Source organism: Serinus canaria, chromosome 1, assembly GCF_022539315.1.
Source record: "Serinus canaria isolate serCan28SL12 chromosome 1, serCan2020, whole genome shotgun sequence".
Classification (NCBI taxonomy): Eukaryota; Metazoa; Chordata; class Aves; order Passeriformes; family Fringillidae; genus Serinus; species Serinus canaria.
Window position 1 is genome coordinate 35,834,880 of NC_066313.1, and position 25,849 is coordinate 35,860,728.

A 25,849-nucleotide genomic window follows, 5' to 3' on the forward strand; every position below is an offset into this window, starting at 1 on the left:
ACTGCCTGGCTACTTCAGCACACACAGGCACTCAGAGGTTTTATTTCCATGAGCACCCTTCTGGGAAATGAGAGCTAACTGAAGGTAGAGCATGGATTAAATCCTTCCCTTTTATCAAATTCTAAAAAAAAAAAAACCCTTTTAAAATTATAGAGCATTAATCATACTGTTGAATTTGTAAGTATTTCTGGTTTTATGTCATGTTCAATGATACAGAAACACGTGTGCATTCATCCACACACGTGCCTGGCATTATTCCTATGACATCAGACCTATCACCAAGCTACTGTTTGCTAAGTTATATTTCTTCATTTGCACTGTAGTAACTGCAGGCTTTACTAATTGCAATTGCAAAGTATCTAAGGTGGGTTTTCATCTTTCATTGAATTTTTCCCATCTTTAGCACATCTCAGTGTGCTGATAGCATTATCCCAAGCATCAGTGGTAAGTGTTCAAATGCCTCGATCACACATCTGAGCCCTTATAACTGGAGGTTTGTAAGATGGTGCATTGGCTGAAGATTGTATGGGCTGATGTATTGGCTAAAATTTCAGGATTTCTTTGTTGGTCCTGTTCTTTCTTCTGTGTCACTAAGGCAGCATCTAAGCACTAAGGCAAGTCTGCTTTTTTAGCCACCCAGCATCTCCAGTTTCCCCGTCCACATTATAAAGTGATGAGATAAAGAACATTGCTGTTTCTTCTCCATCTACATGCTGACTTTCCTTTTACAGGGGACTGATTTGGGACACACTGTAAAGTGTCTTATCCAGTGAAGTTTTGTTGGATGTTCCCCTGTCAGTGTCAGCTGGGACTTATGACTGTGTCCTGCAGTATTACAGGACATTTGTAGAGTGAGCATGTTCACCTTCCAGCATTTCCAACCTCTGTAACAGGAGTAGAACAAATAAATAATTATGTATTTGTTAAGATGGGAAGAATACTCCAACAGCAAAAGTGGAAGGTATCATAAAAAAGCAAGTTGTATAAGACCTCCAAGGTTTTATATAGCACCTCAATTCAAAGCTGAAATATTTGGTCAAACAATCTTTTGGAATTTCACAAAACAACTCATTTATGTGGTCTGAGGAACAGATGTGCCAGGATGAAGAGAGAGATGTTTTAGCTCACAAAATCAAAGAAAAGTATAAAATTCTGTGAGGAGAATGACATAACCTTGTTTCTTAGTGGATGGTGTTGCTGTAAATAACTTCTCTAGTGAGTACAATTTTCCTCTTCACTTTTGTGGATGTTCTTAAAGATCACAGTTATAAATATCTCCTGCCCTCAGCAGGACCATGATGTTTGCCTGTAAATTTGAGAGAAACTGTTTTAAAGGTGTGCAATGACTTCTGAAGCTTGTTTGTGGTTTTAAGTAATTTTTTATAAATGTGTGCTGTATTTCCCAGCTGGCTTTGGAAGGTTGTCCATATGGTGGTGTCCATAAGGGCTACAGCACATATTGAAGATAGGAAAAAAAGGAAGGGTCATTTTTTTATCATTGTCCCCTTGTGACATTCTCATAGGCAGGAGCAGAGCCTAACATAATTTCCTGGAGTTTATTTTTCTCTGAGAGTTATTTTCTTTAGATAATACCTTTACACCATAACAGAGTATGACAATTTAATGCAGTTAGATAAGAGCCAACACTGGGATATGGTCTCTTGTGCAAAGGCAAGTTTTTCTTAGTTGCCCCAGTGTCTGGAAAATAAAGTTCTACATCCTGCTACATATTGCTATTGTTATGTATCTGTGGCATGGAGTAGTGAACACAACAGGGAGTAACACAGTAAGGTTTTCATAAAACCCAGGAAATTAATTTCTATGAGACTGGACTGGTAAAGCTGTGGGTAGTCTTAGACGTAACTGGCATATTTATTTTTTCAGTTTTGATGATTACTCTTCATTATTTCTTGAAATTCAGTTTTGTAGCCTGAAAGAACCAGATTCATATCCATACCAATACATTACAATAATTCAATAAATATGAATACCAAGTAACTGACCCCTGATTTTATATGTAGTTATCTTTTGAGCAGTAGTGGTGGACAGTGTGATCTGTCCCTGACACCAGGAATGTGAGCAGCCAGGATACTGCAGTGAGCCCATCATGGGTGCCAGGTGGGACAAAACAGGAGAGGAAACTAAAGCCTCATAACTGCACACACAGGAACAGAAATTTCCACACATTAATTTAACAGCCTGATGAAACTGCCCAAAGTGGGCGTTGTATGCTGCCTTTAAAGCAAAAACAAGCAGTTGTGATGGTTCACAATCAACATACTTCACAATCAGGTCTGCAGAACTGAGGGTGATGGTCTGCTACCTGCCCCCTTTAGGATCAGCTGTTAAATCTGAGTGATAAATCTTCTGAGATCTGCTGCATTTAAAATACTGGCAGTTCTTTTGTAGAGACTTGCTATGTGTTCTATATCTCTTTGGGAAGAAAATTCAGGTCTGAAGGCACTCTGACAATTATTGCAGTCAAAAAGGCTCTACATTAAACAAAGGGACCTTCTTTGTGATAGCAGTAGTTTTGTGAGGAGGAGGAGCAGCAGTAGTAGTAGTAGTTTTAGTTTTACCAGTGAAAAACAAGTACTAAGAGTTCATGATAGCCAGTTTCAAGTGTTAGCTCTTGGTCTTCAAAAGGAGTGTGGATTTCTCTGCCTGAAGAGGATGGTGAGGACAGAGATCTATTATTTACAGCTAAAGATCTCTTTTTAAGAAGAAAATAGGTAAAAGCTCACAATGGCACATTAACAACGGAGGAAGTGGAAGATAATATAAAAATTATCATATTCTGTACTATGATTAGGTTGTGCTTGATAAATATCTATAGTGGCCTGCATATGATGAATAGGGATATTTCAGATTTGAAATCTTTATCAATTTATTGGAGCTGAACTTCTTTCATAATTAGGAATTACTTGCTTGTATCTTTGAGTTCTTTTTAGACATGGGGGATCTTGTGTGAATGACACCAATTTATCATCTGTGCTGTCATTTCTGTTTAAACTGATGCAGTGAGTAGATAGATGTCTCCCATATGGTGTAACAGTTTTGAGTACTTACAACTGCTTGATGCAGGCAATACCAGTTTTGTTTTTTCAGCTTTTTGCCAGCACCAGCTTCTTCCATGTAATTATCATGATCCACTCTTAATTTCTGTGACCTGCCCTTGGAGGTCACTTCTGTGGTCTGATGTATCTTGTAACGAGTCTGAAATCCTGGAGGCAGACTGCACTTCCCTTTGTTCATTTCATCCCAGTTCTTCAAGTAAAACTTCTCCCCTTCTCACCAAAATAGGTAAATGGATTTCTCCAAGGAGAAGGTAATAGCATATGAGGAGCTGTAGCTCAAGAAGCCTTCTGGGACTAGAAGTCTTATGTAGATGTTGCTGATGGGGTGTTTTAAGGATTCAGTGTCATCGTGGATTTGTGTTTAGATGCTTGGCTGGTCTGATTAATTCAATAAGTAGAATAGTTCATCCATGAAAAATTTATTTTCATGTTTCTCTTGGTAATCTTAAAGATGACAAATTTTTGAGAACAACTTGGCCCACTGGCATTGTCTCCAAAATCAGCTTTAAATCTAGGAAAAGTTGATCTATCAAAAAACAAGAACATAATGTGTTTTCCTATCCAAAGAAATGTTTTGTATGAGGGAAAACCCAAATCTGCCCTTGAAATCTCTAGTAAGAACAAAATGAAAAAGTGTGCATCCCTTTTCTTAAGGGAACTTTGGAAGTGTTTCCTTTTCTTTCTATGGTATAAATCTCCCAACAGTTTAATCATTTGTGGAAGAACATTGCCTTAAAAAAAGATATCTTGATCATCCTCATGTAAAAAGGTAGTTTATTTTAAAGACTCAGTTTAAGCATGGAACAAATTGATGAAATTGTAGAACAAAACCTTTAATACATTAGAATTATTATAGATGGAAATCATTATTACAGAAATAACCTTCTTTGTTGAGTATTCTTGGTGTGGAAGTAATCGGCATCCCATCCCATTAATTGTTTGAGAACTCTGAAATCTTTAATGAGGTTTTTTACAGAAGAATTTCAGTCATATGCAAATGATTCATTGAAACTCTTAATCATAAGACAAATAGTGATTCTTTAGTGAGTTTTTTACATTCACTGTAATAAATGTAGCATGCTAACTGTAGACACACAGTTAACTGTTTCTCAGTTATTTTTCTCACACCATTTTTTTTAAAGATTCATTGCTGGTCAGAAAGTGATAATGGTTGGACTGAGAAATAAAATGCTTGACAGATGTCAAGAGATCTGTGTCTGCTATAGCTTCAAATAGATTTTTCCCTTTTGACTGTTTTAAAAATTAATTTGTATTCAGATTGATAAAGATATATTTTTTCAATGGTATTGACAATCAAATATCATCCTTTTTTTACAGGTCTGATTACCACAACATCAAGAAAATTGGATCGGGAACAGCAAGCAGAACATTTTTTAGAGGTAAGTTTAAGGGGAAGATATATGTTAAGAGGTTAGATGATTTTTGTAGTTTAAAATCACTTCTTGCTGTTCCAGGAGAGTGGTATTCTCCTTTCTCCTCATTTATAACAGATTCACACAAAGCTGGAAATTGCCTGATAATACAGAAGAAATAAAACATTTTGCAATTTGCAAGCACAGGAAAGAAATTGAAAAAAATAGAATAATAATTTTCCACCTCTAATCTTCTTCAGTTAAGTCCTTCATTGTAGCTCTTAAATTTCGTTTGTTGCACAAATTTACAATATCCAGAGCAAAATATTTTAAAAATAATGTGGAATGAGCCCAACCCTGCCAAGATTTTTAGTCTCTCAGGTTAAACTGGTTTAAATTTTGCACCTTGGATCTAGTGTGCAACCTGATAGTTTGGATGAAAGCAAACTTTGAACTTTTTCACATTCACTGCATTATCAAAATTTTTTTTTTTCTTTTTTTTTTCTTTCACTTATTGGGACTGTTAACAACAATTTTCAGTTTAAAAATTGTCTTCTAAAAAAGAGTATCTAAACCATTCCCTTGGCCCTTGTGATGAATGTTTCTCTTTATAAGGAGCTCACATGTGTTGGATATGGAGTGATATACTTGTAAACTACTGGTTTTGCAACATGTGTTTTCTCTCACACTGCTGTACAACATGCTGTGGGTTTTTTTCCTTTGGGTAGAAGTTCCTTAACTCTGTTCTTTTGTCTATTTATGAAGTAAGGAATTCTTGATTCCTGTTGCTACAAGTAAAAAGAAACATATTGTCCCACATAATCAATCACCCCTCCTAGGAAATGCTCTTCAAATCCATACAAGCTAAAAAAACATCTGGACACAACAGTTCCCAGTGCAATCAATATCTGACAGCAATGTAGTAAAATATATATTAGCATACTCATTAAGTTTTATACTTGCTAGAAATCCCTAATTATTTTGGTTACTGCAGAACACAGGAGTGAAGTGTTGATTATTCCTATACATGTTTGGGCTGGGTTTTTTTCTTGATAGTTCACTGTAGATTCTTACACATTCCATGTCATAAATAAAAGGAGGGAAATACAAGGATTTTTCCCTTTTTAGGATTTAAATTGCAAAGTTAGTAAAATAATCATGTATTCCAATAACTTCAAGCTTTCCATTTTATGCTGTCAGAGAAAATCACAAATAGAATGAAAGGGGCATTGATTTGAAATGTGTCTATTGATGAGAATCTGGGGTTTGTAAGTCTCCTTTGCTCTGAAGAGAAGGACAGGGTTAAGTTAGCACGAAATGAAACACAGGAGGTTCCATCTGAATATGAGGAAAAAACTTCTTTTCTGTGAGGGTGACAGAGCACTAGAACAGGTTGCACAGAGAGGTTGTGGAGTCTCTCTCTCTGGAGGTACTCAAAACCTGCCTGGATGGGATCCTGCACAGGCAGCTGTAGATGAACCTGATTAGCAGGGGTTGGACTAGATGAGCTCCACAGGTCCCTTCCAACATCAGTCTTTCTGTGATTCTGTGATTTATGTGCTTGCCTCAGAGATCTCAGTGAAACATGCCAAATACACATTTTCCAAGGGATTCCCATACAGATGGGGGAGTGCTACTATCAAGAGCAAAAAGAAAACAGAGTAGTTAATTATAGGAATTTAGCTTTAGTCAGCAATACAAGGTAATCTGTTCTTTCAACTCAATTGTGTCTTGCTTGAATACATAACAATCTGCAAGATTTTGGGAGCTGAAGATGCAGTAGAGAGAAATTTGTGTCTTACACTGCTCCGAGGCTTGTGAATGGGGAGGGAAGTGGAGGGCAGGCTAGGGAGAGGAGAAACAGGAGCAGGGTGTCCTGCAGAAGTGCAGATATGGCCACATTGTAAAGCCCACCTGGAAACAGTGAGTGGGAAAGGGAATTTGGCTCTGGTGGAGCCACAGCCCTGGTGATCAAGTTGCCCCTTTGAGCTGCTGCTGAAACGTTGCCCATCGCTGCCTCCTGGGAGGCGCATTCCGGCTTCACATCCGCGCACAGGCTGGGGTCCAGAGCCAGGCTGGGCAAGCTGTGCTTGTTCTTGTGGCAAACTGAGAAAGGTTTTCTGAAATGCCTGTCTGTCTGTGTGTAATTAACCCCCTGGGGAGGCCTTAATTGCCTGGACAGCCTTGGTTTCCCAGTAGAACAGTGCTTCCCTTCCGGCTTCATTCCATACCCTTCTTCCAGGAGCCTGTCTGGTGTAAAGGAGCGCAAACTTGGCTCTCTTTGAAAAGCTCTGATTAGTGCTTGACCTAGCAACCCTTGCTCCCCTTTGCCCAGTGTCTGTGTGAGCCACTGACAGACCTTGCCTTGATACATCTTTTTAATTATTTTTAATAAGCCTGTCTTTGACAGAGGTGCTATACCCTGTAAGTGCCTGCCAGTATTTCCTTAGCAAATTTCATTGTTAACAGTATTTCCACCTATTTCACAGAAGCTGTTAGGAAAATGAAGTGATACAAGGTAGCAGATGTTAGTCACTGTGGTTGTGTGTAGTGCCAGTGCTTGTCTCCAGACCACCACTGGATGATGATGGCATAGATTTGTTATTCTGGAGGTCTCTGTCCCTCTCTGTACCAGAGGAAACAAGAATTACCATCAAGGACTGGATGCGTGTTTTTAAGGCTTCCATGCTTGGGAAAGGTGAATATGAGTGACTTTCTTCTAAGTTGCATGAGAATTCTGTTGCAAAGTGAGTACTGAGGCCGAGGTCAGATGTGCATTTCTTCTTCATTCCTCTTTTAATTGTCTTTAGATGTACAGACCTGTGTCCACATGGATTTTTTAATGGTAACTCAGGCTGCTGTCACAGGACTTACACTTACCAAGAGTGTGTTCCAAAGTGAGTGCAGGAACATGTGTAGACCCTGAGCCAAAAGATGCACAAAGAAGTCAGAAATCAATTCCCCTTTATAATCATTGGGATTTTCTGTTTGCTCCAGTGATATTTTCTGGGTATTGTTTGTTTGTTTGTTTGTTTTATCATTTTGGAGCGAGGGGGTAAAAAAAAATAATTGCTTCTCCCAGGTTTGTCATTGATTGTGGCATTGTCAGTGCTTTTTTTTTTAAGCTCCCAAGTTGAGGGCTTAATTTTTTTCTGACACGTTTATAATGCCTTTCAAAACTGTAACTTGTATTCAGTGCTTGTTATCAGGTAGAATTTTTCTGCTAAGGTTTAAATTGGATGTCACTGGATTTTATACAGGATGGTCTCTTGCTTTAGTGAATTCTTATTAATGGACTGGTTCTGCCTGAAATGGGAGGAAAATGACCACTTGATTGCATTACTTTCTCACATAAAGCAAGACAAAAGCATTTGTTCTATTTCACAGACTTTCTCAAATATTTTGTCATTAGGATGAAGTATTTAAATAACAGTCTGAAGGAGGAAAGGTAGTCCTGAGAGCTACCTACTTGCTTTGCAAGTGAATGAGAATAGTGAAGTATTTCCAAGTGAGGTGGAAATGTCAGATGATTTGGCTTTATTCTCCTTCAATAATTGAATACATCATCCCCTTCTTTCCTTCTTTTACTTCCTCCTTCTTCAGGACATCTGTTGTCTTCTAATAATTTCTATGTTAATACTTCACATCCTCTTCTCATATTATGCTAGTTTACTAAAAAGAAGAAGCTAGAAGTGGAGAATGCTAGTGGAGTTTGAGCTATGGGGAAAAAACCCTCACAAAAATAGTCTGTCAGTTTTTGTAGATGCCTCCTAATGCTGGTTGACAGTTTTACAAACTCTAGTGATTTTGCTGTGTGATTTTATTGAAACAGCTGCAGGAGTGGTGGAGGTCCTATAATAAGCGTAAAAAATTAAAGCATTTTGTGCAGGATCTGCACCCTTGTGTGGTGTCAGCTCATTCTGAGATTTCCAGAACATGAATCGTTCCTGGTCTGCTTTCCAGTGTACATGGGCAACTAGATGGGAGAGGATTGTTGAATCCAGGCTACAATTCATTAACTTGCACATTCAGCCCAGGAAATGGATCTGAGCACATTTTCTCGCCCGGAGCAGTTTCTAAACACTGTTGCAGAGCCTTTGTTACTCATGCTTCCAACAAAGCCTGTGCAAAATGCACCCACCACTGAGCAGTTCAGCTCGTTGGGAATTGCTGTGTCAAGACCTGTGTTTAGCAAAAGAATGAGCCAGAAGAGTTACAGGCTTCAGTGTGCAATTCTAGCAACAGTCTTTGAAACTTCATGATTGAAGGGGTGAATTGTCTGTAGTGAGAGATGACCTCTCTATCCTCTTGGTAATGGTATCTAATAAGTTGGTGCTTTTAAAGTGCTGAGGCTGTTTAGTCTCTCCCTGATGAGCACATGTGGTGTGGGCTCTTCAGACATTTAGCCAGTTTTGAAAATTATATCCATAGTTATCTGTCGGTCCAAAACACTAAAATAGCTATTTAAATTTACCACTGCAGATTCATTCAGAGAATATCTTTTAACATTTGTCACAGTAAAAAAGCTGTCTATTCAAAGTGTCTCTAAAGAATAAAAGTAGCAGTTAATAAGCATGGTCAGAACTTTAAATCTCTTCAGAAGTGACAAAGCAACTGAAGGCAATAGGTTTAAAAATAGTGTTACAGCAGCCTTAGCCTCTCATGGTCCAAGTCATGTACCCTAATTGAAGAGGAGGAGAAGTGGGAGCAGAGTATTGGCTTACTGCAGCTAATTTTCAGCCCTCTTAGTGCTATCAGAATGGTAGCAGTGCCTCACAAGTGCCCTGCTTTTGTCACCAATCAGTATACACAGGCTTCATCCATCTTCCTGCTGCAAAGCTCCAGCGCAGCCCTGAGAAGGATGGCAGTAACAGCGCAAGGGGTCGTAATGAAGACAAATTGCTAAATCTGATGTGAGTGTCAAAATACACTGGCTGAATGAAGCACATTGGTTTCTATTTACTGTAGGTACACCAAGGGTACAATAAACTGTGTTACATGGCATGTATTTATAGGCAGTAATTAGAGGGAAACATGATAATCTGCTGTAATTGGAGCCTTCTAAAAAGAATTCAAATTTCCACTCATTTAATGGTGAGCTGTAAATGTGAGGGGAGTGTTGATAGAGGGATTATAATTTTATTCCACTTGGAATTTGGTCCAGAATGTCACTGTGGAAGTTGCTGCCGTGAAGTTTATGGCCACAGTTTGCAGGGGAGGAGAAGTTTAAAAACTTGCTAAGTGGCATTTAAAAATAGCACTATCTCTCAGTTCTTCCCCCAAACACCACAGTGGTGGCTCAGCATTGGACCAGCCTGTGTTCACCAGCCTCCTCTTTTCCTGCAGCATCTCCCACACAAGAACTTGACAAATTTAACTTTGTTTTGTTGTTGAGCCCGCTCACTTGGGCTGTAGCCTTTGCTAGTGGTGATGCCTGAAGTCAGTGGTCCTTTGTGAGAAACTGGAACATTTTCTGAAGAATATAGGCAGCTGTGTGGCAATATGCTCATGTATATTTTTACAGGAGAATTACAAAAGCTGAAGTTCATTGGGTTTATGTGGCTGAATAGTGCTCTACAGCACATTGATTGCCTAAATCCTGGATTACAAGTCTGTGTAAGCATTTGTTTCATGGTTCTTTAGCATTGCCCACATTTGGCAGAGAAAGCTGCATTTTTTCTCAGTGACATGCTGGTGATGGTGTAAAAATGAGGCAGTGTGTCTGATTGAACATTTTGTCTGAGGTTTAAATGGGTCCAAAGGCACATGCCTTTCCCTTTTTAACACTGAAGCTTATCAGAAAATGCAAGGGAAGTTTAAAAAATAGGGAAACAGCCTTTTCTTTCCAGTTTGAGTTTGAAAAGTGTTACTGGCTGTGCTTGCTGGAAATAAGAGAACTGTTTTAATTATTTTTGAGACACCTGAAAGTATTTCTGGTTGAACGGTTTGTTTTTATAGAGGCAGCTTTCTAAAAGGACAATGGAAGATGTATCAATGTCATCTTCAAATAGTGACACTGAACTTTAATGTCAGCGTCAAAGTTAAGGGGAAAAAAGGAAAGGAAAAAAGGAAAAGAAGCAAGAAAGAAGAGAAAGAGGGTGGGGAGGAAAGAAAGGGAAGAAAACAAGCAGTTCTAAAGAAAATCAAAAACATGTTCATCTCGTATTACCTCTCCATGGGGTTGTCAGCAGAGGGGAAATCCACCTGGCCAGTGTGGTGTTAGATCTGGGCTTAGAGGGCACAAGCTGAGCTCACTCACCCCATGATGCAGGTTTCCTTCCTGCACCCCATGTTCTTCTGCTGCTCTCTTCAGAAACAGCCAACAACTTTCCAAGGGCAGGAGGTGACTGGAGGTTAGAACTATCCTTCAGAGGCAGATTTACATGTGACACTGCACACTGCTTCTCATGTGTATTTGGGCAGACAGGCTTACACAGCAAAATGAGGGGAAAGTCCTGGTGTGATCCATCTGTCTGACCTGTCTGCAGTGAAAAGTGGTCTCCTCAGCTAAACTGTCATCTCTAACTTACGTGATCTGGTAAGATGAAGAATTATCAAGTGCATCACTGAAAATATTACTAATTGCATTGTTAAGTGAGTGGCCTCCGTGCAAGAGATATGAACAGAAATTTTAAACAGAAAAGAATTAAGGCATTGTATTTTTACAGATTACTCTCTTTTATTATTACAAATCTTAACAGCTCCCAAATGTCCTATTATTTTAGATAATGTCTTGAGTAGTAACACAAGTAACAGAGCCTAAGCATTGGGAAAACTGAATTTAATAACACTTTTCTTCATGCACGTGGAATCTTAATTCTGTTTTCTTATTAAATTAAAAAGTATCTCCTTATAAATTTATGATAATGGAGCAAATTAGACTTGGATTGAAAAAATAAAAAGAATTGTGTGTTTAAAGTCCTTAGTATTCCATGTTAAATTCAGATAGCCACTGGAAAATATGCCCACAATTCTGATGACATAATATATATACCAAAGGGAAAGGGCAAGAATGGGTCTGTGTATATCAAATAGTGATATAGCAATGACCCTCAGTTCATTTTATTTACTCAATGAAATACCAATAGCCTTGAGAGACTGGGTGTGCCAAGAATGTCTGTGACATTTCCATTAAATTTGCAGACTTCTAAGTCAACCCTGAGGATGCTTTGTTTACTTTTTTACCTTCTGCTAATGGCTGATTCAAATCTTTATTTTTAAAATAATAATAATAATAATCATCATCATCTTCATCTCATTCTTTAAACTTTCTCATTATTAGTTTGGTTCTCTTAAAATTGTTTTGCACATGCTAATGCCAGGATGGTGTCAAGGACAGATACACTGCTGACAGTTCCATTCAGTGCATTATTTATATCAGAGTACCTGACTCTGGCCTCTGGGAGACTGTTTAAGCCATCCAGCTAATCTGATACTGTGTGGAAGTTCTTACATGGCAGGATTTTAGTCCCACAATAAAAATCTCACACTTGTTGGGTAATCTATTTTATTGATACCAAATGCCAATAATAATGAAGAAAAGCATTCCTCTTTTCTATCTTTAATGAGCTTCCTAAGTAAAAAATCTTCATAATTTAAAATACAAAACTGGGGGGTTTTGTTGTGAATGCTTGATGATTACAGGAATGAGCCAGAGCTTACAGACCTTCTGTAGGTGTAGTATGAGCTTGTGTTAATTTATTTGGTATTAAAATAATAAAGTACAGCTCATGTATTATTTATTCCCTCCTCATCTCATAGAAAAGATCTGATTTTTACAGTTCATTGACATGATGAGAGATGTGCCATCTACAGTGGAATACTGCCACAAATATATTTTTTACTAAATCATGTTTCATTGAACAGTGAGTCTACTAGGAATGGGCAGGGAACAATTGGTATTATGATCCAGGATAATAAAACTAATTAACTACTTATTTAGATAAAAATCTGGCCCAGTATCAAGATAGAGATAATTTTGCAGGTGCTCATTCAAGTTCATGTTTTGAAGAGCTTGGCCAGATAAGAGTCATCCAGGGCTGAGGCTTTGGTTCATACACTGCTGTCTGCCATGGTGTCTCATTAGAAAAATCACATTTCTGATTGCCTAGAGTTTTGCTTTAGTCAAGGAATGATTTGCATATATCTGACATTTGCAGAGGGAGGGAGGTTGTTTTACAGATTTCATGAATCATTGACCTGAACCGTTGGGTCATGAAATGAAGAAATGAATATCCACAAATCCCAGCTCTGTTGGCTTTTTCATGCTGGGCATCAAAATGCCTCTTTTAGGATTTTCCTTGTAGTCCCACAGCATTCTAGCAGCAGGCCTTGGCTCTAAGCACCTCAGAATGGAAGCATGGAAGGAGATATTCAGCTTATAGACTTTGCATGCTATCTTATCAGGCATTTTCCAAAACTTCTAAAGGCATAACAGAAAAGATGCAGTTGTGCCAGGAAGGAAATCCAGCCTGCAGTCAGCCACCCTGCAAGGTTCTGAGCATCTCCTGGGAGCCTAGGGGTGTATCAGCACTTCCTTGACCCTCTAGACCTAAATAAAATCTTACTGGACTCAGCATCATGGTGTAGTGCAAGAAAGTTACCTTACGATTAACTAGCATTATATGAAGACATGTGTGATGTCACTGTGGAGAGGGGATAGGGTTATGCTGGGGGCTAGTTCAATTTCTTTGCTTGAGTGGTGTGCTTAGTCTGGCTTCAGGAGCAGTGATTTTCCTATACTTATCCCCTAATAATCTGAGGATAAAAGAATTAGACATTGGCGTCCATGGCTGCATTTCCTCAGGTGTGTTGGAAATGGATGAGTGAATACATGAGAGAAAAGCAATTTAAAATATACTCAATACCTCTCTCTTTCCTCTTTGCAGAACTATGAGATAGCAGAGCATTAGATCAATGCAAATGGGTGGAAAAGTATTATTAAAACATCAAGTTTTATTGCATGCTTTGAAAATTAGGTCTGCACTTGTGTTAAACGTTGTTGAAACAGAGAGGGATGTATTAGTGGTCTTCCTTCTTGTTTTATAAATCATTCCTCATGCTAAGCTTGGGCAGGCAAATTCTGTGGTTAATCTATATCAAGCTTTTCTTTTCAGTCAGGATTAAGAAGTTTAGTCTAATGTTGCTTTCTCACTGAGGGATTAGCTCATAGATTAGCTCAGGGCTAACAGGTTTTTTCTTCATTGTATGTTTCTTAAGATCTGTAGCTCCCTTTTTTATGGGCTGAAGCCCACCTACCATGCCCAAATTGGTCTCATATATTCTTTCAGGGTGTCTCTCTTGCCAGGCTCTGTGCTTGGTGAAACAAAGACTCATTGTGCAGGGTGCACTGCTTGGCTAAATCTTCACATTTTTACATGACTGTACCAATGTTTTAATCTTCTGCAGAAGCCACAGGAAATCTTTCACATGATTCAAATCTATTCTAGATATACAGGGCCTTTGTGTGAATTGTCTGCTTTAGTGCAATATCATGTTTTTTGTAGCATGGGTAATATCAGCAGCCAGACTGTTAATTTATGTCTGTAATGTTTGAGCACACAAACATGCATGCACATACACACATTTTGCAGAGGTCTCATTTTCCTGCCTTCTCAGCTAAGACCAAGCTGAGAGTCGAATTTAGGGCTGGGGAGCATCTTCCTCCTCAGTTAGGAATGCATTGCATCTGTACTAAAATCCTTTCTGGGCATAGGAAATCCTAGTATGCCTAGTATGCCTTTTAGTTAATCCATCATTTAGAAAAATGCCCTTAAACAAGATTTGCATCCATTTGTTTTCTCCCGGTGATCTCAAGCGATCTGTTCTCAGCTGTTCCAAATTCAGGCTTGTTATTGCTAAAAAAAAAGTTGATTCTGGAATTTTTTCACAGCAACTTCACTTGCCACCACCATTTATATGCACCAAATCCCACCACCCTGCAATACTCTGTGTAGGGATCCCAGCACATAACTCTCCAATTCTGTAGTCTTGAGTGGCCTTTGGGTTGATTTGACACATGCATCAGTGCTCTGTCCTCTGAATTATTAGGTTTTTTGTCTTTCCCTTCTTAATGCTTTTCTTTTTCAGGGATTTATCATTTTCATACATTAAAAACTCAGCATTTCACAAAACTGCCCCCACCAGTCCATGCACTTGATAAGAACCTATTCCCAGTACAAAATGAGTGCACAACATTTTCTTTGAGCCTCATCACATCTCCCAGTGTTCTCACTGTAGCCTGTAATGTCCTTCAATATAATGTATTTTCCCTCTTTTTCTGATCTTTCAGATCTTTCCCACATCACCACTCTGTCCCTCCACCATATAATCCTTAAACATTCATATTGATCAAGAAGGATATCGTGGACAGGATAGGAAAATGTCAAGTGGTTTGAAAAAATTGTGCTGTTTGGGGTTTTCTTTTTTCATTTTAAAAGCAATTTGTTATGGCAAAAGTGCATCATTGTGTGAAATGTGCTGAAATAAGATTGGAGTTCTCAGCATAATTTGTAACATGACACAAATTAAGGTATTTACAAGATACCTAGAGATAATAAAACCTCTAATCGGGTTGAGAATCAGTTTACTAAGCATAATTGACACTTTTTTTCACCCTAAATATATTATCACAGAACATAAGAATCCTAATGTTTTTCTTATCTGACTTGAGCTTGATAATAATCAGAGACCAAACAGTTATTTTGCTTTTTATGAAGATATGATTTAAACAGAAAAGTACAAAGGCCCTGAAGCATCAAGTGCAAAGAAATCGGCCCTCAAAACCAGTAATTTTCTTTTCACAGTCTAACAAATTTCAGTTGTCAAGAAACAGATTAATCTCATCATTCTCAAATGTGATATTGCTGTTTGCTAATCTCTCATGATACAGAGACGTTGAAAATGTTATCAGAGCAGTCCTAAAGTACATTTTATGGTTTGGCAAAAAATAATACTTTTTTTGGCAAGGAATGTTCTAAATATTCAAAAGCAAGGATTAACATGAGCACTTGAGAGCAAAAATGTCAGAATCAAAATAATAAGTTATTTTTTTCTCACATTCCCTGGGAATGTAAAAAATACAAATATTGCTAATAGCAGTCTGTCAATTCATGGCTTTGACTTTTCTGAGATCCAGCATGTTCTCTTTAATCCAGATACCAGTAAATAAGTTCATATTTTCTTCCACAACCTCAAAAATATCTTGTTTTCCCTTTGTATTTGGTTGTCTTCCACTATCCTTCCAGATAGTTATTAAGGAGTTGTATAAACTAAAACAATTTTATACAAGTTCTTAAGTCTCAGATTTTAAAGACTTCGTTTGGAAAAAAAAATGGGGATAATATAAAAACACGTTTTTTTACATTGCCAACCTTTTTTAAAACCCTAACACTTGACCACAGTTTAAAAAACACTTGGAAAATTTCCACAAAATCATGAATTTCAGACCACACATTTTAGCTAAGCAGAGCTTTATTATCTGGTACACCAAAGTCTGCCAAAATGGCATGATATCTGGTGACTGAGAGGGACAGAAGGCAGGGAGGGATGTCTGTTAGCATGGTCTCAATAGACCATAATTTGTAGCAGAAGGAATCAAAATATTAACTGACACATGAGATTAATTTGCATTTACTCCTTATCCTCCTCACCAAAACCCTGTTGTTCAAATGGACCTGCACAAACTCTCTCTGTGTAGCTTTGGACATATGTTTGTGGGATTGAATTGAATACTAAAGCCTGTTCTGTCTTTCCCACTGGCATTTACCAAGTATGTGTACAGTTAAGGATCTTTCACTATTTTTGTTGCAGCACACTAAATACTGCCTGAGTGCAGTCTTCTCTGCAGCACCTCAGCTGGGGAATGACATTTAAAAAGTAAAATAATACTTTATTTGAATGCCTTCTCTTCAGGCATTCAATCCTCATAATATCCAACTCTCAGTGTGAAAGTATCAATTGAAAGCTGTGGCTTTTTTAATAAAAAGAAGTCTGAAGCGTACAGGAGATGTGTTATTTCTGCAGCCCTGGGAGGGTGCCTGATGATGGATCACAGTGGTGATGGGATGCCCAACTTCCAGCAAGCTGCTCAGGTCCCAGAAGAAATCCTTGCTGCTGCAGCACAGTGCTCAGCATGAGGCAGTCATTTATCCAGCTTCCTGACCAAGCACATCACCCAGCTCAGGGCTGGGGGCTGTTTTTCAGCTCATTCAGTTCTTGCAGAGTTAATTTTGTGTCCCCTTCCCTCTCCTCTAAGCTATAGCTGAGAGCTACCTCATGGCTTCCTAACTTGAGACACATCCCTGGTTTCTCTGGAGTGCAATAAGCTCCACTAGCCCTTGAATGCCTTAAAGGTAGTAGCTGAATGAATTACACATTTGTGCTCTATTTTCTGGAGGTTATTGAGAATGCATTCACCAGATTTACGTTCCAAAACAGGAACTGTGCTTGAACTTCACTTGATTGACAAACTGCCTCGCTAAGCCTGTAAATCAGTTTTGCATGTTTGGTCATATGAGTAATCTATGGATTAGATCTGCTCCTAGTACTCCATTTCTAAAACTGGATGCACTTTTGGACAACAAGTTTGTTTATATTTTGTATGGGATTTCTCAGAGGCAGCAGTGGCAGTATCTCTAGGTGATGTCAACCAGGGCTCCACATCATGAACATCTGCAGCAGGGACCCAGCATTGACCATGGGGATTAGTGCTTGGGGCTGGCATATCTGATTTGCCTGTGCCAAGGGATAACACGTCCTGCACTGGTCCTGACAGGATATACTTGTGCTGTTCAAGACCTCCCATAAATCAGGAGCTTCCTCATGGCTATTTCCAACACGGCTATTTCTATACCCTGCCCCTTTAACACCTCCTGAGACAGTCTCAAAAGCAAAGCAGCTCCTGAAACTTTACTTTTTCAATCTTTTCTGCTAAAAGCCAACAAAGCAACTCATTAGAGGTTCCTTCTTTCTGCTTCCTCCTTTTGCTCCCTTCGCCTAGTGAGGGCTAATTGGAGGCCCATAAAATGAGTCCAGGGAAATTGACCCCCTTCTCCCATACATCAGTCCTGCACTCCCAAATTGGGCATATTGTCTCATGCAGTGTTTTATTGTCCCCCAGACCACATTATCAGGGAGGCAATCTCACAAAGGTTAATGGCATTACTTGGTTGTCTCTCCATCTGACATTCCTGCTCACCACTCTAAATCCAGTCGTTTCACCACTCGCTTTAGACGCCTCTGCTGCCGTTAATTGGGTGCTGCTTCCCACTGACTTCAAACTCAGTTCTGTAAATTGTAACTACTAGTAGCTGATTGTCCCTGCTCTTAAGTTTCATTTCACAACTGGGAAAAGTATGTGTGAGTTGATATACCTGTCTTCTCAACCCCACTCTTTGACATTTGCAGTCCAATTATCGGTCACCTTGGCCATCCATTCGGTCCGACTGTCCTCCCGTTGGTATGCTGTGTGTCAACACCTGCCCCATACACTGCCCTAATGGGAAAATAAACAGTAAATTATGAGCCTCTATAAATCCAATAAAGAGTAACTTTGACTCCATAAGCCATGGAAGTGAAACTGAGGGGTTTTAACTCGTTGCTGGTATTCCAGGCTGGAATGGCTGCTCTGTATTTTTAGAGTGTCACAGCTTACTAGAGTCAGGCCATGGTGCCCATGCAGTACGAAAATGAACCTTAAGGGCTAGGCATATTAAGATTTCTGTATTACATTCTTGAATCAATGGTTGTCATCAGTAGAAAGGAGTATATTTATATTAATCATTCTTGATTAAATATTTCCTTTCCACAAATAAAAAGTATGCTTCCTAAGCTCTACGCACATTTTACATTTTATTGACCCTTTGCACAGCAGTGAATGCCATCCTGTGGCTACAAAACCCAAATGCATGTTAAAGACTAATTCTGCAGAAGAATCCAAGTGCTAAGAATATTTTAAAAATTGTGCTCTTTTAAAATTCCTCCCGCACTGCAGGAGTGGAATACCATCTTATTATTATTCCAGCACATAAAGATCCCTTTCCAGGACTCCAGGCACTGTACAATTAATTAATTATAATAGTATTAATTGATTAATATTAATAACCTGAACATTATAATGCGTTCCAAGTGTTACTCTGGGAAATTAAGGTTTTTGGGACAGGATTTTTTTCTTTTCAACACATTTGGGATATTATAACTTGGGGACAGCTTTTCCTGTTGTATCGTTACCCCAAAATGACTTTGTTCCCATACACACACCTAGTTATTTATGTTGGCAGTATGGTCTTGACACATTCTGAAAGTTTTTCGTATACATTGCTGTTCACAGGATCACTGGCTATGTGTGTAACAGATTGAACAGGAAAAAAAAATCGTGCTGAAGAAAATAATTGCATGTGAAATTGCAGTTTCTTTAAAGCAAACAGAAAATCCCACATTTGCTGGGCACTAAATAAGATTGTTCCCAGTCAGTTATCAGCACACAGTGGTGATGCTGCAGTGGTGCACACCTTCCCTACCCTTTAGCTGAAAGGGTCACAGCTTTTGGGTACTCTCCCAACTGAAGCCCAGGGCTCGGAAAAAATCTCAATGAGAATTGAAACTACTGAAATGAGGTTGTTGAGCTCTGGATGCCACCTAGTTCTCACCAAAGTCAGTGGGAAAATTCCCATTGATTTCCGAGTCTGAGGGTTTCACAGCTGGGCCAGTGCTTCCCTACCAAGAAGGTGTCTGTAATTATTTGGCTGCTCACACAACATGAGGGTGATTTTTGTCTTTACACTAGCTCTGTCTCCAGTTGTGCACTATCTGCCTACCCCACTGTCCACAGCATGGCTGGGGAGGCTGAGACTATTCTCAGGTGTCTGTAGGGATTTTTAGAGAGTCAGCAAAGCTGAGAAAAGAGCTAAACTGACTTAGTGAAAAAGGGGATTAAAGTAAACCTGCCCCTAAAGGTACGCTTAGCTTGTGTCAGTCTTGTCTAGTGAGAAAGAGCAAGGTTTGTGCTGTGTCTGGGGAAACACAGAGTCCTGCTGCACCCATCAGGGAAGGGGATGACAGCTCTCATCCTTCATCACCAGAACAGATACCTGAACTTCAGTTTCACACCTTCATACCAACCACAACATCTGAGCCCGTTTTCCAGGTTGCGTTTTCCAGACTGGGAAATCAATGTGGAAAAAGTAAAAAAGGCAATCGGTCCAAGAATGTGAGTTTTACTTCACAATTGGAATCTTCATTTTTTTCCCCATGCTGATGGATTCTCAACCAGCTTGTAAAATTGACCCCATGCCAATATAAATTAGCTAGTAGATATTTAGAGGACATATAAAATCAAAGACAAGTAGAGGTTGAGATAATAAGGCTTGTCTGTGTTGCCTGTTAGATGAAAGTGTGATTAAATATGGCCCAATTAATGCCTTTTATCTGTCCAAAATTGATTTGTAACAGAAAGTTGTGAAGTAGGCGTCAAGAAGTCAAGTAGAACTTTTTATTACTAAAATCAAAGCAACTATTAATGTGATTTACTTTAACCTGGTCTGACAAAACCAGGATGATATTGTGATTAAAAAAATCTGCCTTGGGAAGAACCCCAAGAACAAGGCTCATTATTCATGCTTATCTCCTTCACCTTATTTTAATTACTTTTTATACTGATTTTCTGAGAATTTTTATACTATTTTGTAAGATATTTTAGGATGGAATCCTCATCTGACTCCAAAAATTACTTTATTCAAATATGCATTAATAATTGCTATGATACTGTCTTCTAATTTGATTAAAATTTTACTTTGCACCTCCTTGATAACCAAAGAAATGACTGTCAAATAACTTGATTATCACAAAAAAAAAAAATCACATCTTCTATTTTTCCCCCTTTTTTATTAATAAAACAGTCACTGCAATCTTGCTGGGTGACTATTTAGTAAACACAGATAAATTTCTGAGGCTTAAACCATACATTTTTGCTTTTTGCAATTTAAAATATCTCTAAAGGATATTGAAAAATAGGGAAAAGCCTGTATCGCTTAAAAGTCTGATTTATATATTTTCTACTCAGCTACAAGATCAATTTTTTATTTATCAGTTTTCTAACGGGTAAGCTTTATTTTTAACATAAAACTGTGGAAGTTTCATTTTTACTGAGAAAAAAGCTAAATTGCATTTAAATGTCAGAGGCTACTCATCAGTCTGTCAGCTGTAAAACCGTCTTTGAAACTTTTTACCTGTGTGTGTGTGGATGGAGAGCACTCATTTCTTGAATATTGTGGAAAAACGGTGTAAGATGAAAATTGGCTATTTTCAGCATTGCTGATGGTACACAAAGGCTTTTACATTATTATTAATGGTTTTGGCTTTGCCTGCTTTGGTATTGATCCAAGGTTTGTTGGTAAGTGATGAGTTCAAAAGTAGAGATTTTTTTGCGGAGGGGAGTTTGGGGGGTGGACTCTTAAGTTTCTATCTGTAGTAAAATTGCAGAATTAATCACCAAAATTGCAGTTTTACAATGAGTGTTCTTCAGTGACCAAAAATCTTAGTAAATTTAACTTGTCCCAGCCTGACTTGGGGAGCTGGAATGCCTCCCCTCCTTTTGCTCCCTCATTGCCATTGCTCACTGCTGTCTGCCTTTTGGGGGCATTTGTTTTCTTTTGGCAGCTCCTTTTAAACCCTGATTATTTCTGTGGCCACATTTGTAGCACAGATGCGCAAACAGTTTATTGGTGGGTGGAGGTGGCTGCAAGTGGATGACAGGGGAGGAACATCTGGAGGAGGAGCTGGAGATGGGGCTGGATTTGTCTTGATCTGATTTTCGGCCAGAGACAAGGTGTGTCATCCCCTGATGGCACAGCCAAGTGCTGCTGAGGGAAGAAAAAAAAAAAGAAACTGCTGCCTTTCTTTTGAAAATCCCTAATTCTGCTTTATATAGAAGCATAGAATTTGGAGTGTTGCTATAAAGTGTTCCTATAAAGTAAATAAATAATATATGCAGTATATGCAGTGTTCCTATAAAGTAAATAAATCTAAGGAACTGCAGCATATATCTTTCATCTCATTGCTGGCCAAATAAACATTTTACTTCCTCAGGAACAGCAATGTTGTTTTGAAACTGACCATCACAGAGCCTCACCTGAGGATGTTTCATCTATCAGAGAGCAGTGGATGTCAGCATGACAAAAATTGTTTAGAAGTGGGTTTTTATATTATAGTTTGGGACACAAGATGATTATTCCCTTTGAAGACTGAAGGTCTCAGTTGAAGTTATTGCTTTGTTGTAACAGAAGCTTCTGCCACAATATTTTTAAGGATGCACAGAGCAAGCTCTTTCACACTATGCCTTTTCCTAGAGGACCTTCAGCAGCTTGTTCCACATTAGCATGAGGCAGTGCTGCTGATTTAGTGCCAGACAGACGGAGGGCTATTGCCCCACACCTGCTCTGAATCTGAGAGTTCCTGCTAAAGGAGCTGGGAGTTAATTCCCTGTCAGTTTTGATATCTTTACCACAAACTGACGTGGCTGCACACCCAAACAAGGATATAAAGGAAATACTGTTGATTAGTTAACTCCATGGTGACTAGTACTATAGCTTGATTAAATTTTGGCAATAAATCACCATGTTTTTTTTTTTACCAGGGCATGTCTGTTGATAGTTAAAACATAACATAAATTATTATTAGTAGGAAAACATCTTGGAAGCATGGATAACATTCTGTGTCTTTATTAATAGCCAGAATGTTTTTCTTACATGATTACACAGATTGACTGGTCTAGTATGGAAAAATGGAAGTTTGAAGATGTGTGACAATCTTCATCATTTTGGGGAAACTAAAGAAGGTGTTTGGTTCCTTCTTATAGTGAAGATGAGAATCAAGTAACTTTTGTGGAAAGAAAATGAAGAGTAATTGAAACTTTGAGAAAAGAGCAGTGTGGTGAGCTTACAAGTTGATGGGCACCTCTTCTGAAGCACAAAAACTGAGAGCTTCTGTATTTCCTGAGTGCTAAGATAAGATTTTTGAAGAAGGGCATTATCTGTAGAGGTAGATCTGATAGAGGGGAACTTATCAATATTTAATCACTGGTGTTTCTTTTCACAAGAAAAGCAAAATCCACAAATGGCTGAAGTAGATATTGAGGTATGAATCAGATTAAAATTGACATAGAGAGTACTACTAACATTAAACTGCATGCATATCTTGATTTTTAAGCTTTATGTTATTTAAATCTGCTTGAAGTGAAATATTCTCACATTGGACTATTCATTTTCTGTTCACAAAACTCTCAGATTGTAATCTTCACTTGCAGCAGGAGCTAAACACCTTCTTCAAAGTTTACTGTGAAGATCAATAGGCAACTTTTATCTTCTTTCTCCTTTAAGGGCTATGATGGTAGTTATACTTCTCCTTAGTTGTTGTTTCTCAAGAGGTTTCATATGCCTAAAAAAATAATTTTTAAGTAATTGCATATCATACTTTATTGTGTTTGTAAGGTGCCAGTCTGAAGGTGGGTAAATTTTCTCTGACAGGTAGTATCAGGGGACAGTTTGGAGTGTATTCTTCTGCTTTTCAAGTCTTTCTTCATTATATATTTAGCAGGACTCATTACTGTAGCCTCATGAGCAAAGAGAGGAAGCTCGTAATGTACTTAAAAGACCTATACAGTTTTTGTTTGGAGACTGAGGTTGATGCTCTTACTCTGATCATCTCAAATTTTCCAATTTTCTTGTGGCAAACTTTGCAAACTGCTGAACGTGGGATATGTTTTGTGCAGTTTCAAGGTGCTGTTATCACCTAGAAGGTCAGAAAAAGTCCTGGTTGAGCAATGCTTTTCCTTACCCTAGAGGATTTCTGCTGAATCTTAGGTGACTATAGTGCAGGTAGGCAGTAGAGGTAAAGCTTTTCTGTGTTTAATTCCACCAGTGGAAGTAAGTTGTGGACCTCTGGAAAGTGACTGCCCTAGAGTCGCTTCTGGACAAAGTTTAATCTACATTTCATCAAATGCAAATTATGAGCTCAACATTCCTAAGGATTATAGTTTTCTTTTGCTCAGGGAAAGGAAGGGGAAGGTGCTTTCTGAGGCTGCTTTAAGGAGTTTCCTTTAACACGTGACAGGCTGCTCTGTTTTCTGGGAATCTAATGGAGTGATGGTCGGTTCTGCACTTAGCATGTATTGATTGAAGAACACTGTATAAATAAAGCCTGATGCACAAAGGTCGTCAGGATCTCCAAACTCTTATGAACTTCAAAAGCAATGCTTGTGGAAAACTGCTATTTTTCTTTTAGAGGGTCACTGTCAAGAGCTATGCAGATTCTTCCTTTTATTGCTACTAAATCTGAAATATAAGTCCTTAGTTTCTTTACAGGGACTTGTTTACTGTTTCTGTTTCCAAAAAGCTTGTAGAATAAAGTGTGACACAGGATAAATGTAATAGATGCAGTAGTAGTGGTTTTGGGCTTTTAAATCACCCATTCTGGTACTGCATTCTGCCAGGTCCTTTGGTTACCATCTACTGATCTCAGCATTCTGAGTCTGACAGAAGTTAAGATTGGAAGCCTCTCAGGCTTTCTTCAGTACACTCTTCTAATATTTAGGTTTGCAAATACTACAGGGAGCATTTAACTCCAAATGAGAAAGTCTGCCTTCCTTCCTTTCTTCCTGTCTTTTGGCAATACAGCACTGAAATTACCTGATGTCATCGTTAATTCTCAAATGGTTTAACAGACCATTATGCATCGTTTTCTAGCTTGAGTGTGGCTGGAAGCCATTGACATTCCTAATCAAACACCTAGAGTGTTTATGTCAGTAATAATGTCTATTTAAAATGTACTCTAAATTATTTTTCATACCTGGCCAGAGTGAATGTATTAATTTTTTTTACAAACAAAGATTTCCCAGATTAGCACATTGTAAAGGAAATAAGGAAAGATGGATCATATTGATATGATTGGAACTCTTTTGGACAAGAAGTATGATTTGTCTTTTGGGACAGGAGCACATCCTATGAGAAAAAGTGAAATAAGCACTTTACCCATTCTTTTCCCACAGTTGCTAGATAAGGGATTAGAAAGATAAAGTATCGAGTTTGCTACAGCTAACTCAGTATTCGTTTTGAAGAAAAAAGAAAAGAAAAAGTACATTTATTTTTCTCTCATATTCTGTATGTCTTTGAGCTACACTGCCTTCACCTAGTGGCAATAATCTGACGTGTAGCTCAGTAACAGCATGCATTTCAGAAAAATATTTCCTTGTAAGAATTTAGCCACGAGTTTAGTCTCTCTCTGAAGTTGGCAGAGATAGTATTTCAGTGCATTTGACTTTAAAGTTGTATTCATCCCTCGATGAACTCTCCTTTATAATCTTTCACTTCTCCTACTCGGGCTGAATTCCAGAGATTTACAATAGGTATTGCAGCTCGTTTACACGTTGGCAGAAGAAACAAACCCATTACTCACTAACAGCAGGGGTATGCCTTAGCTCTCCGGCTCCCTTTGATCATTTTTCTGCCTTCAGTAGCTCAACTAGATTCTCTTTTCTAAGGTTTTCTATAGCAAAATTAGCATTTCTTGTTGGGGGAAGGGAGAGACTTTTACCTGAAAACCTTGTTGTGCACGCTCCTTTGATGAGGCACAAGCATCTCAGCTCATTTTATTTTGCATTAAGCAGTTATCACACTATAAAAATAAACAAGCAAATATGGCAGCTTCAGCTTTTTGCAATGCTAATGACAGTGATGTGACAGTTCCTCATAATGTAAATATTGGGTAGGCTAAGTATTTCTTCCTGCCAAAGAATGATATGGAAAAAGATACTTGTTCTTCTCAAGGCTTGATGACTCACATTAAACACCTGCTAATTGTCTTGTACGTGTTGAGGTAACATCCCTGCTAGCTATTCCCTCCAGCTGAGTTAATAATTACCTTGGAAGTCATGAGCTTTTGTTAATGAGACTCAATATAGTACTGGTAATTCAGGAGGGTGGTCCTCACAGTTGTGTCTGTATTCTGAAAGATTCAAAAACTACACCTTCTCCAATTAAGTGTCACAGTCTGACTCATAGGAGGAGTGACTGTCTCAAGGCAAAATTCCTTTTGTGACCATTGCTGAGTTCTGGTAGGCTGGATTAGGCTGGATTATTAGGCAACACTTCCACATTAGATGTCTCCTCCATGCCTTCTCCATAGTCATAAAAAGAAGAACTTCTCACATCTACCATTCCAGCTGTGGTATGTTAACAGTCAATGTCAGTCTTCATTTTCACTGAGAAGGTTCACTTCTATGGAAATCCCTTTGTAGCTGCTGTGTGGACATGAACACAAACATGAATATCTCTCAGTCTCGTAGGGAAGGGAGTGTTAATGCCTATAGACCAAACCTGCTGAAGTAGATCCTGCAGAAGAAGTGGA

General features: G+C 38.5%; 1 protein-coding gene across 1 annotated transcript in view; it reads left to right on the forward strand.

Annotated features, from left to right (window-relative positions):
* LOC127059769 (protocadherin Fat 3-like) overlaps positions 1-25,849 on the forward strand; it is a 206,389-nt gene that overhangs the window by 173,870 nt on the left and 6,670 nt on the right. The window contains exon 3 of the mRNA XM_050976417.1: positions 4,416-4,477. Within this exon, the coding sequence (XP_050832374.1) occupies positions 4,416-4,477 (62 nt within the window). The remainder of the gene's footprint in view (positions 1-4,415; positions 4,478-25,849) is intronic.